Source organism: Brachionichthys hirsutus, chromosome 5, assembly GCF_040956055.1.
Source record: "Brachionichthys hirsutus isolate HB-005 chromosome 5, CSIRO-AGI_Bhir_v1, whole genome shotgun sequence".
Lineage (NCBI taxonomy): Eukaryota > Metazoa > Chordata > Actinopteri > Lophiiformes > Brachionichthyidae > Brachionichthys > Brachionichthys hirsutus.
The window spans coordinates 449,600-463,972 of record NC_090901.1 but is presented as its reverse complement, the minus strand read 5'-3'; the positions used below and the strand labels follow the sequence as shown (position 1 = coordinate 463,972).

The window sequence follows — 14,373 nt, the reverse complement described above, 5'->3', positions numbered from 1 at the left end:
GTAAATCCATCTGACCCGGGTTCTGCCATCTTACAATGGGAGCGCTGTTTTATTTGGAGAATGTGATGTGCACACTCACGCTCTTAAATGTGCAAGCACACACACACACACACACACACAGTAAGGGGCGAGCGAGCGAGTGATATTCCTGATGTGGTTGAAGGGTGGAGCGGGGAAAGAGGACCAAACCTGGTTTAAAGTTAGAACCATGTTGTCATACGAAAATGATCTCATTTCTAAATTGAGGAAAACTCTGATGGATACTTTGGAACGCACACAGTGGCGGGGCGACCCGACCTTCTTGTCATGCGTAATAATAACGTCGTAACTCTAAGCGATATGAAGCCTTGGAAACGGTGGCTGTTCCATGATGTCAGCTCGCGTCTCCATGGCTTCTTTTGGTGCCTGGGAGTCCTCGAATCGCATGACATCAGGATTTGATGACCTTCGGCCTCTACCAGTGCTCTATATTGTCTTTGGTGCTGGTAAATATTTGCTGTGAGTTGAGGAGCATCGGCACTTCACGGGGACATTTTGTGTTTCCCAAACATTCGGCCAGTGACGTCCGGAGGCCCTAATGATGTTTAACAAGCGCACCCAGTCCAGCACCACCCCATAAACAACCCTGATATACCCGTAGTCCCCTGCCCAACTGCTTTGGAGCACACAGAAGCCAACACCCACTTAACCTGGCTGTCGTCCATATGACTTTAAGACAGGTAAATAAGGATAAGCAGACACGCTGACATTCCCGCCTCTGTTCACTGTCGGCCTACTGAGGGAGATGCCTCAGCTGCTGCGATGTGGGGAAAGCCTGTTTGATAATTACAGAAGCAGAAGAAGGACGAAATGGAAAACCCATAACATCACCAATGCAAGCGTGAGAAAAGCAAAGGTGGACACACCTTTGAGAAAGAAAAGTGAGCGGAGAAAAACGGGATGGAAACGTGACAAAGTGGCTGATTAGGACCATTTTCAATTAGAACAGCAGAGAAGCAGAGCGGGAGGGGCGGGGTCGGCGGGGTTCATTTCCTCAAACACTCACAAACAAGAACTCAAATGGAGCAGAGTCGTCCAGCAGGAGCCCAATTTGTGTTTGGGCTCACAATTCTATCGGCCCACTATGATCTCAGCTCCGACCGAAGCGAAATGTCTGTCTGTCTGTTTATAGGGGGGGGGGCCTTTCGTTTGCATGTGTCCCACTGCGTGTCTGCACATGTGTGTGTGGGGGGGGGGCTGCCAGTGTGTCTGACAGGAGAGCAGAGGTCATGCTAAGGTTGGGATGAAGTCAGAATGTAATTATGCTTCAATGAACCAAAGAGGAAGTAATAAAGACCAGCTGCATGTTGGTGACTCTCAAAGTTCCCCTTGCAGCAGGCTGCACGTTCGCTCTGCCCCCCCCCCCCCCCCCCCCCCAGTGCTGAGAAGGGAAATACGAGGTATGTTAATGCTCTTGCCTCGAAAAAGGGATCCAAGCAGAATTGAGAAAAACAAACATTATTAAAAAGCACAGCGTCAGCAGCAAATAAAGAGATCATAAAAATGGGCAAAATATTTCCCCTAATGGGGCGGGGTTTCCAAGGTGACCTGGCATGCAGCCAAGGACAGAGATGGTCACTGAGTGCATATATGGGAGGAGAAGGGGGAGGGAAGGGGGGGGCGACGCACCAGGTGGTTTCACTCGGGTGATCCAGTCTCGACTGTGTCAAAAAAAGAAGGGAAAGGAAAGCGAAAAAACCCAACGAGCCCGTCAAAAACAAGGGGGGGGGACTTTATCTCCCCCTGAAGGAGCCCCTGTCTTTCCTCTCCCTCTGTTTCTTATATCCTAAATCGCTCTCATTTTCTCTCTTTCTTCTCATCATCGTCTCCCCATCGATCTCACTCAAGCATGTTTTCCAGGGCCTGCCATCCATAGACACTATATCCACCAACAGTAGCCCGCCGGCACCTTGAGGAGGGCCCCCGGGGGGGTGGGGAGCTGAGGGAGGGCCCCCGGGGAGGTGGGGAGCTGAGGGAGGGCCCCCGGGGGAGGTGGGGAGCTGAGGGAGGGCCCCCGGGGGAGGTGGGGAGCTGAGGGAGGGCCCCCGGGGAGGTGGGGAGCTGAGGGAGGGCCCCCGGGGGGGTGGGGAGCTGAGGGAGGGCCCCCGGGGGGGTGGGGAGCTGAGGGAGGGCCCCCGGGGGAGGTGGGGAGCTGAGGGAGGGCCCCCGGGGAGGTGGGGAGCTGAGGGAGGGCCCCCGGGGGGGTGGGGAGTTGTATTTACATCTGTAGCGAGTTCACACAAAGCGTTCTCATAATGAGCGGATTATGAGATCCCATGAAAGTTTTTGTGTTATTGGGAATTTATATGAAGGGGAGCGAGAGGTACAGCTTGGCTCAGATTTTCTCGGGGGGGGGCTAGATTCCATGAGATTCCCGAGAATAGCAAGCAGGACTTCATCGGGTCACCGGGTCCCGATGGCAACTGGAGGTTCCTGTAAGAGGGGAGCGATGTTAAAAGATACTCAGCAGTAAAAACACCCCCAGCCCCCACCACCATATGAATCCAGTCACTTTTTCCTGCGGGTGCCCCCCATGGCTGATGCGCGTCTGTTCCTCTGCTAGCAGGCTGAGACGACGCTGAAGACGGAGAAGCCGTCACCTTGAAATGGAAAAACCGGAACATTTACAGAGACGTGTGCGGAGGTGGACTTTGTTAAATGAAACGATACAGTATAAACTATACTGCGTTGTGCTACTGTAAATGAATAGAAAGAGACCATTTCCTCTTGGTAGGCATCAAGGGTGAGACCACAGAGATTGTTCAAGCAACGATTCACTTTCCGGTAAAACACGTCTTAAACGGACAAAAAAAACAAGATCCCAGTGCGGTCTGGTCAGAACCAACAGAACCCGGGCCCCTACAGCTGCCCCTTATTCAGGGGCACTGTGGCCTGTTTGTATTGTTGTTTATTCCACCCCTTTATTTGGCCCCCACAGCACTGAATTGATCTGGCTGTTGAGTTTAAGCCTCACAGCCTTGATTTATTCATAACTTTAAAAATGTCAGAAAATCCAGATCCAAATTATAACCTAACTAGAAAAGCACTCAGGGAGCACAGACCTCCGCCGAGCACCTCACTCTCATTTATTTGATCTATATTTCTAGATTATTTAACCATGAAAACAAACCTTTAGCAATTGGATTTACAGTGACGTCATTATTCGTTTAGAAGTCATTGACAAAAAGCAGACGTTCAGTAACGGCGGATTCTTCTGGATCTCGATTCTCCATCCAGAGCTATTGAAATACGACAAATCTGTTTTCCACGGCAGCAAAAACAGAACCTTCTTTGTGGAGAGATATTATGGCAAAAACTAAATGGTTCTGTTGTGAACATTTACATCAATTTCAACTGGATCTGTTTCCTCAGGTTTTACAAATAGAACTAGGGACTACAGGACGACACATAGAACGGGAGAACCTGAAAATACTGACGGAACAGAGGATATAACAGAGAGCTGGCCGGAGAGGCAGGAGCTGATCAGGTGAGATGAGCAGCAGGTGCGTCTCCCCTTTCGCCTTAACCTGCCTGTGTATCAGCTTGAATTCATACCAGTAGACATGGAAAAACAGCGTTTATGTTCCTGTAGCTTCGTGTACAAATACTCTCACGTATTACAAGACACAAGAAAGTTGGGAATCTCACTGCTAATCTGACTAATGGGCTACATCAATTAAGAATATAGCTCATACGTACAACATGGGGTCCAAACGACCAAGGAAACAAAGGGCGCAAGTGTAAATCTTTTTCCTCAGATCTGAGAACTTGGTGATCCATACTTTCCTCTAGAGGCTGATGTGAACCTGGTGTATTGGGACAACTCTTGGTGATGATTGGATGGAAGGGGTAGAATTAAGGGGCACAAATAAATCCATTGCACTCTCTTCTCAGAACACTGTGTATTTGTCACTTTTTGTTTGTCCATGTTGTGTGTTCACTGCGGTGTGCACAGCCCTCTACGGCGGTAAGCAGGTAATAAAATCAATAAAATAGGAATAGGCTAGTCTGCCAAGAGGGCAGGTGACGGTCACAATCACTATAAGAATAAAAATTGCATAGAACTCCAGCAGTGACTGACGTTATGTCCGTCACTGTGGAGCACGAATGCAGACAAGGTAAAAAAGAAAAAAAAAAAAAAAAAAAGTGTAAAATGCTTTCATCAGCCTCCGAGTTCCACGCAACCTTGTAGATGAAAGGTGTTTTATGGCATACTGTATATTAAAAATGCTTGTTGTATAAATATGTTCGTATTTGATTTGATAAATGGAAGCCCACTGGAGTTGAGTTAAGATGAGGACAGAGTGACCGAGGCCTAAAACACCGAAACCCCAAAGAGTCCCCCAACTCCACTATAAACGCTGTCAAAGATCTGTTTGAGGAGCTGTGTGTGTGTGTGTGTGTGCGCGTGTGTGTGTGCATGTGTGTGTGTGTCCCACCCCACATTTCGGGAAGTTCTGCCAAACACAGATCCATGTAAGGTCATTAGCCCTCCTCGGATGTCTCTGCTTTGTGTCTTAATGGCAACTTCCCAAACACTCAGCGCCTCTTTGCCAGACCTTCCCACAACTCACACAAACACACTCTTGTCTTGTGTAGAGACACACATATGCTACACAAATACACACGTCCATGCAGAACACAGCCTGGCTGCATGGACGTAGGCGTAGGAGGCCTGGAGGAGCACAGACGTCAGTCTATAAATAGTGGCCGGTCTGATTGTGTGAGGAGAACTCGCTAAACCTGACTTGCATCACGCGTAAGCAAAGCTTCATCGCTTGAGGTTATCGTTTTCAGATCAATAATGACATCACATCTGTGGTTTTCAATCTTTCATCGGTTGAATGGTTTGTTTTTGGGCTGGGCCAACGTGGGTCAGCATGAATTCATGTCAGGTGTATTTATATAAAAGCCTTCTGGTGGACCGCTCGCTTCATTCTACACAGAACCACGACTTCCCTTTTGAACAAGCTCATAAGAGAGAAACTTCCAAAGAGCGACAGCACATAATAATACCTATAGCTATATTTAATTACACAAAGTCATACTAATACCAATAATCAACCAGGAACACATGAGCAAATCCAAATCCATTTGAACCTGCAAGACCAGAGACCAAGGAAGCGTTTAGTCCGATGAAGGAGAGGGAGTCTCAGTTCCACTGTTAGTTCAGGACGGACTGCCATTCATTAGTTGTAAATGGTGTTATCAATGTTAAAATGTAATATTGTATTACTGCCTCCGTTCTGGATCCGGTGGTAAGATGGAGGCCCTCATTCATCACGGCGCTGCCCCCCATGTAAAGTCGTAGGAGCTGCCGTAATCCTGTCGGCTCTTAATAATGAGATTATTTCAGATCACTCTGGAGAAATGTGGGATAGAAGCACTCGTTCGGAATTCCACTAGCTGATCAGGAATCTGCTGCTCATACAATTCTGCATTCACACTTTCTTCCCATCTTGGAGCTCTTTTGTCCAAGTCAGCTTTGTTTGTGTCCTATAGGTGTGGCGATTAGGGTCTAAGCAATGCAACGTTCATCATTGGGGGTTATACATGAAAAAGAAAGTCGACCTGTTAATCCACCAGTCTTATCCTCAAACCGAATGAAACCAGTGAAAGTTCTTTTTCACTCTTCTACAAAATTACCTGCAGGCAATTTGTAAGACGCCTTCATAGATGAGGTCAGTTTATTTAAAGTAAAAGATACGTGCAAATAAGATGCCAACACATACGTACAACTCTCTTCTATGCTTTCACATGCATGTTCTCTCACACAAAAACATGCACACACACACACAAACACTGTGTGACTCACGCCAGCAGAATGTGTCTGCCATTTGCCCGGCTCTCATCTGGAAGCACCAGACATGAGATAATGTGGATCCTATGAACGACCCCCCCGAGTCCAGATCTCTTTAAACTTTAAATTATCCTGCAAGTACTTGAATGTTCCGTTATCATTTGTGTTTTATGTTGTTTTTAGACACCAGACGGAGCAGCGCTCCTAATCTCATTGTGTAGCCACTATGCCATGAGAATAAAGGCTTTCTATTCTATTTCTATTCTATTCTATTCAGATACCGGCTCCATGACACAAACACACGGTGTTAAACAAACTTCCAGCCTGCATGACTTAGTCCAGTCCCATGAGGCGGGAGATCCCTCACATGTGCTCAAGTGGAAATTTACACATGCCATTCATTTGCTCAGCTATGAACGTGTGATTAGTCACGGCACGACATCCTTTCAACCGCCAACAGAACTAATATTGTCCGGCATAGCATTGCGTAACATGAATTGTCAGCTCCAGTGGCTTTATATGTTTGTGTCAAGCGTTTTAAAATGGAAAAAGTGCATTCATGCAGAGTAATCACAATCACTCTTGGGGGTGTTTTCCTGTATTTTTCCTCCGTTGCTTGCAGGTAGAAAGAGGTGGAGCTGTTGGGCCTCAAGTCTTAATAATAATAAAGGCTATGTTTGGATAGCAGGAAGTGACTGAATTCTAATTATTAGCTATTTGTATTTTTACTTTGGCCTTAGTTTGTTACATTTGTTCTTTCAGGACCGTGACCAGGTCCAGAAATGAAGCGGCTTGAGCCAGATTCTAGTAAAACATTGCCACGGTGCCCTGGGTGCAAAGATAAGACCTACCGGTAGTTATGTCGTGTACATATATTGTATGACATTGTTTTGTTGTAGCCTAGAACCTATTCTCCAGCTGTCCAGGTTTTATAGCCAGCGGAAGGCGGTATGTTCTCACAGCGTGTGTTCTGTTCAAAGCCATCGGGTCACGTCAACCAGCGCACCCACACTCACACACAAATGAAGATACACAAATGACTTCAGCAATGTACGCACATCATAGCCGTAGTATATAATGCAAAATTACACTTAAACGCCATGGTGATAAATCATCTTACGCCATAAACCCGATGCATGCAAGTATCCCATTACAGATATATCCATGTTATTTTACCCTTTGGCCATTTTCTTCACTGGCGAAACTCGACACTGTTTGGAAACTAAACATGGATCTATTCCCATCATTCCCGTCATTGCCACTTTCATCGTGTTACATTTTTCCAGAGTGGAGAACTTCTGTTTGTTTTTACTGCTACTGTCGAACATTCAGCGGCACCGTGACCAAAGCTGACAGAAGTCCTTTGTGTCACACACGGTAAATAGCGCGCACACACACACACACAGAGTGCACACACTCTGTTGGTGACTCAACATCAGCGTTCCCCGTTCGCCTTGTTGGGAATTAATAAGTAGCATTAGAGAAGCACAGAAGGAAACGGAGAGAGAGTGGCCACCACTCACACAACGTTGCCGACGGGGCGAGTGAGTGAGCAATAACAATGTTGATGACTGATACGTCTTTAATAATGGAGTCTATTCTTCCACATGGAAAGGAGCAAAAGAAACAAAACACTGCATTCAGCCACTGCCAGACCATAATACGATGAGCCACTCCTCCTTCTAGAACGCTGGTTTTCCCTCCTGTGTTCTAGTAAAACTTTGGGGGGGCTCAAACCCACAGCTCCACTCAATCTGCTTCCAGGGGGAAAGCTGAGTCACCTAAGCCCGCCGCTGCCCTCGAGCACTCCATCTATTCCTCCATCTCTTTTCCCCTTTTGTTCTCTCCATCTTTCTAGTTAACCACAGAGCAGAAAATGTTGTGTTTGTTAAATGGGAAAGAAAACATGAAAAAAACAAAAATGGACTCCTGTTACACCTGGAGACCGGGAGGGCCCACACACTCTGGCAGCGCACCAACCATGACGTCTGTGGACAATCAGCAGCCAACCTGCTGAGGAACGGGATAGAGATCAGTCGGACTGTTCTCTCTCTTGGGTCTTCCTCGCTCTCTGCGTATCTGCCGCTGTGAGGCAACCGTCCCGGCCGATTGCCCCTTGTGTGTCATCAAATACCACAACTAGCCTCATCAATGAACGCCAACAGCCATACATGTTGATGCACACTAGACATGTCACCTACTGCACTGCTGAAACCACTGGCTCGGTGGCACATCTGGCGGGCGCTACAGGCTACATCAAATCAAGCAACATGACACGGCTGCACTTTAGTGTCTGGCAATTTGCTCAGTTTTCTCATTTGATCTGTGTCTCATGAGACACAGTCAACTTTAGAACAGGGAGAGGAAAGAACTAAGGCAGCAGAGGAACTCCTCGTACCCCACTACGCGCCCACACACCGGGGAAAGCCCGCTCATTCCATCAAAACTATTTACAGAACCTGTAGCCGTTAGCTTTTTCCATGTGCGCCACGCAGCAGACACGCTGTTAAGATAATTGTCCTCTTACACGAGCAGAAGGCATATACAGTACGATATTTACGGCAAAAAGGGAAAGTGAAAGAGAGGGAGGAAGAGAAAACTGCTGATCATGAAAGGGAGTGGGGCTCCAGGGATATCCCCCCAAAACAAACACACCCCGTGTTGGTTCTGGTGATTTTCTTGGCTCTGTGCAGCGCAGTCGTTGGCAGAACCGTGAGCTCTCTGATGGCTTGTATGACTGGATGTCATTGTCCTGAAGGTGGTGTCCCGCTGCCTCAGCCTGTGCCCCCCCCCCCCCCCTCGCTCCTCCTACCTATCTCCCTCTTTCATAGTGTTTTCTTTTCCTCTCATCGGCCATTTCTTTTCTGTGCCCCCCACCAACCCAGCTGCCACCCTGCCTGCATGTGTAGGTTTGCATTTGCATCAGGTTGCAGATGCAAACAAACATATGTGCAAAAGCAAAAAGTGTTTTCATATTCATAAGCAGCATAAAAGCAGGTAGCCGGGAAAAAGCACTGAAGTAGACGCAAATCAAATCCTGGAGCAGGCTCAGCATAAAAACAGTGGTTCTTACGAGGAGAGAAACAAAAGTCCGTCTACAATCCTCCCGTTTGGGCTCGCCAACTTTCTGCTGGCTGTTGGATGTGCGGAAATGAGAGCGTGCTCGATTCTCCCCTCTGGAGAATAACACAAACCCCTCAAAGCTCAAATGAAACACACAATCCACGTCACAGGAAACCACGTTGAAGCATAACACCTCCCAATGGGAGCTCCATTCCAATGTGCTGCCTTGCTCGCCCCCCGCTCTCTAAAGGCTTCAACCACAGCCTAAGCCGAACCGCATCTCTCCTCTCTCCCTCTCTCCCTCTCTCCCTCTCCATTTCCTTTCTTTCACAGACAGACATATAGATCGATAGATAGATAGATAGATACTTTAATCAGGTCACTACAAGCAGGTCAAGGGTGATTAGCCCTTGTGACCTCTCCCCTCACAGACGCCCCAAACCACCCAGTCCACACCCCCAAAGCCTCAACCACAGCCACTGGTACCCGATCCTGTTCCCCTCATTTCTCTAAACCACCTCTTCCCCTCTTCCCCTCTTCCCCTCTTCCCCTTTTCCCCACTTTCCATTTTTCCTTCTCTTTGCCTGGCAGTTGAAACCCAGAGTTCAGGAGGGCATGCGCCCCCTGACACACACAAACACACACACACACACACACACACACACAACTACACACACACACACACACACACACACACACAACTACACACACAACTACACACACACACACACACACACACACACAACCACACACACACACACACACACACACAACTACACACACACACACACACACACACACACAACTACACACACACACACACACACACACACAACCACACACACACACACAACTACACACACACACACACACACAACTACACACACACACACACACACACAACTACACACACACACAACTACACACACACACACACACACACACACAACTACACACACACAACTACACACACACACACACACACACAACTACACACACACACACACACACACACAACTACACACACACACACACACACACACACACACACAACTACACACACACACACACACACACAACTACACACACACACACACACAACTACACACACACACACACACACAACTACACACACACACACACACACACAACTACACACACACACAACCACACACACACACACACACACACACAACTACACACACACACACACACACACACAACTACACACACACACACACACAACTACACACACACACACACACACACAACTACACACACACACACACACACACACAACTACACACACACACACACACACACAACTACACACACACACACACACACAACTACACACACACACACACACACACACACAACCACACACACACACAACTACACACACACACACACACACAACCACACACACACACACACACACACAACTACACACACACACACACACACACACAACCACACACACACACAACTACACACACACACACACACACACAACCACACACACACACACACACACACACAACTACACACACACACACACACACACACACAACTACACACACACACACACAACTACACACACACACACACACACACAACTACACACACACACACACAACCACACACACACACACACACACACACACAACTACACACACACACACACACACACACACACACACACAACTACACACACACACACACACACACACACACACACACACACACACACACACACAACTACACACACACACACACACACACACACACACACACAACTACACACACACACACACACACACAACTACACACACACACACACAACCACACACACACACACACACAACTACACACACACACACACACACACACACACACACACACACACACACACAACTACACACACCAGACTGCCTGTTTGCTCTCTGGGAAACAAACACACACTAGTCGAGCCCTGTCTACTGAACTCAGGCCACACTAGTCGAGCCCTGTCTACTGAACTCAGGCCACACTAGTCGAGCCCTGTCTACTGAACTCAGGCCATACTAGTCGAGCCCTGTCTACTGAACTCAGGCCATACTAGTCGAGCCCTGTCTACTGAACTCAGGCCATACTAGTCGAGCCCTGTCTACTGAACTCAGGCCATACTAGTCGAGCCCTATCTACTGAACTCAGGCCACACTAGTGGAGAGCTGTCTACTGAATCTAATCTAATCTACTGAATCTAATCCAATCTAAAGAAGCCCTGATGGTCAAACCATGCCAGGGAAGTCCAGCCCACTCTAGTGAATCCAGGCCAAAGAGGTCTTGCTCTGCTGCTCTGCTGCTCTGCTGATCTATGTTTGGCTCGGTGAGAAGTTCTCTCGTTATGTTGGCTACGCATTGGCCAGCAGCAGGATCCTCTGACGTAAGCCCTGCACAGCTGAGGAGTCGACTGGTAGTGAAACGAGACGCAAGACAGGAAAGAAGACATTTCAAATATGAGCTGTAGCCAAAAGTAATTTAGACCTGGGATGATTTCGGTGAGTTGTCTCATCTTTCCCAAACCCAGAGCTTCCGGATTTCATTTCTCACTGTCTGTGTGTCAAAGTTCAAATTCTAAAATGTCATCTCTCACACCTTGGATGTAGCTGATATAAATACAGTGGAACCTCAGTTCTCAAATGACTCGGTCTTCAAAATGAAAAAATGGAGTTTAAAATGCCTTGGAAGTCGATCAGATTTTTGGATTTCAAACACACGAGTGGAGCCGAGGCGAACGAAGGCGGTCATGTAAATGGACATTTACTTTAATCTAGCTTCCATTATATCTTATGGGAAATATCGTTTCAGTTTTAGAAGAAATCTTTTTTCGAACAATATTATGGAGCAAATTATGTTCGACAAACGAGGTTCCACTAGCAAAGATCACGACAATTAATGTGTTAAAGCCTGAAAATGTGTTTGTGTGTAAAACAGGGTAAGGAAAACATGTTGGACAATTACACTCACGGATCAAAGATTAGTGATCCTGGTTCATTGTTCCCATTGTCCTTCCTCTTCTCTGTTCTCTACTGTTCTCCTCTCGGTCATTCAGCCCACCAGCAAGGCAGCAGCTGGAACACTGAGCAGGTACATGAAGCACTGAGACCAGGAAGCATCAGGGATCATCTGTGTTATTGACTTGGCACACCCTCCAGCCAAACAGTGCAGTGGCTGCACATGTAGTCCAGATGGGTGGCCCGGCCCCAGTGGATTTCTGTTATGACAAATGAACCCGTTTGACCTCTTCCTCTCATTGAAACACGCAAACCATGTCATGGACTGAACCCAGCTCTCACCCTTTGCTCTACTCGTGTGTATTTCAATAATAATCATTCATATTACGTTTTTAAAGATGCAAATGATGCGCTAAATAGCCAGCAGGGGTGAGGACCACCCAGCCAGTGGGGGACTGTTGTAGCAGAAGTGTCATGAGAATTTTGTTTCTTTCAAACCGCCTCAAAAAATAACCAACAATGCCCCCCAATCCTGGGATAGGCTCCAGCAGGAGCCGGTAACGGTAACGGGTTGTGCTGGGGATAACCCATCTCAGTCAGTGTTAGCTAGCTTCCTAATGCATGCTACCGTGATGGTTCCACCCATGGGGGACATGAACAACCAGAACACACACACAAACTCAGGGCTCCTGTCCTCAAACACACCCTCTCAATGCATGCTGGGAAAGCCACCCACCTCCACCTTGTTCTCCAACATTAAATTCTGAATTAAGTCTTGTTTGAGATTACCGTCTAGTAAACGCTGGCTTTGGTAACGATTCCGTTTTGGTTTCAGAACTAAGATCATCCAATGAAGACATTTTATGGCGTTTAATGTTAAAATGTGACTTAAAGTTTTATTTGAAATCAATCACCCTTCAAATTTGTTTAGTTTTCATTTTGTATATTTTGGCTATGGGGAGACCTTCCCAGCTTCCGAGGGGCCGCATCAGGGAACGCGTTACGGATGCGACTCACAATGAAGCATGAAGCATTTGGCCCGTGGGCTTCTTGTCCTCCTCTCTACACTCTGGACATCCCATCATCAACAAACCAAACCTTCCTTCTAACACCTGCACACTTGATGCCATTGATTTTTACTAGAGTCATATACATTTTGTGAGTTTTTCTGGTACTGGATGGATTTTTTGGGCTAATAATGCTACATGAAGGATCTGTTTTCAGTACGTTTTCAGAAGATAATGTTCTTAATACACATTATTAAAAAGCAGACTGATGGGTTGTAACCAAAGCGGCTCCCGACAGCATCCTCCTTTAGCTGCTGCTCCTGGCCCGGAGCCAGACAGTGGAGAGACGCCAGGTCAGCGTGACCGTGGGGGTGCACCGAGGGGCTGTGTTGGTGCACCGAGGGGTGCGGGGGTGCACCGAGGGGCTGTGTTGGTGCACCGAGGGGTGCGGGGGTGCACCGAGGGGGTGCGGGGGTGCACCGAGGGGTGCGGGGGTGCACCGAGGGGGTGCGGGGGTGCACCGAGGGGCTGTGTTGGTGCACCGAGGGGTGCGGGGGTGCACCGAGGGGGTGCGGGGGTGCACCGAGGGGTGCGGGGGTGCACCGAGGGGGTGCGGGGGTGCACCGAGGGGCTGTGTTGGTGCACCGAGGGGTGCGGGGGTGCACCGAGGGGGTGCACCGAGGGGTGCGGGGGTGCACCGAGGGGGTGCACCGAGGGGGTGCGGGGGTGCACCGAGGGGCTGTGTTGGTGCACCGAGGGGTGCGGGGGTGCACCGAGGGGCTGTGTTGGTGCACCGAGGGGTGCGTTGGTGCACCGAGGGGCTGTGTTGGTGCACCGAGGGGTGCGGGGGTGCACCGAGGGGGTGCACCGAGGGGGTGCACCGAGGGGCCACATCAGGGAACACGTTATGGATGCGACTCACAATGAAGCATGAACATCATGTGACAGCGTCTGAGTTTGTAGTCAGTTCTTATAATTATGGAAGATGTTCATGCTGTTTTAGCTAAAATAATAATAAATAATAATAAAATAAACACCCGCATATTCACATGCACTGCATCTATGCATGCACATTCACACGTGCACGAATGGGGTGAGAGAGTGCTCCGACAGCTCAGATGAACCAACGGCAACCTGGGGAAGGAGGAATGTGTGTGTGGCGCTAGCCCAAGAGAGGCCGTCAGAATCCTCAGCAGGCAAGCCTGGTTGTCTTAGTGAACACAAATGTGTGTGTGTGGAAGTGTGCGCATCTGCACAAGCGGCGGGTCCGGCTCGTAGTCGCATAATAACGCGCGTGAACTTTGGCGGCTAATTGTTTGAATGTATGTGCTACAAAGACTTCAATCCAAATGCTCTTTTGCTATGAGCTAAAAGCAAACCCCCCCCCCCCCCCCCCCCCCCCTCTCCCAGACAACAAGTTGCCTTGGGAGGCAACAAGACGCAGGGAAGGACGCGTAGGTGAAGC

General features: G+C 48.3%; 1 protein-coding gene across 1 annotated transcript in view; it reads right to left on the bottom strand.

The window, feature by feature from the left end:
* LOC137894376 (splicing factor 3A subunit 2-like) overlaps positions 1-13,802 on the bottom strand; it is a 27,156-nt gene extending 13,354 nt beyond the window's left edge. Inside the window, exons 1-2 of the mRNA XM_068739855.1 lie at positions 13,327-13,802; positions 1,949-2,263 (exon numbers count right to left, since the gene is read on the bottom strand). Coding sequence (XP_068595956.1) covers positions 1,949-2,263; positions 13,327-13,802 — 791 coding nt within the window. The remainder of the gene's footprint in view (positions 1-1,948; positions 2,264-13,326) is intronic.
* Positions 13,803-14,373: the final 571 nt, after the last annotated feature.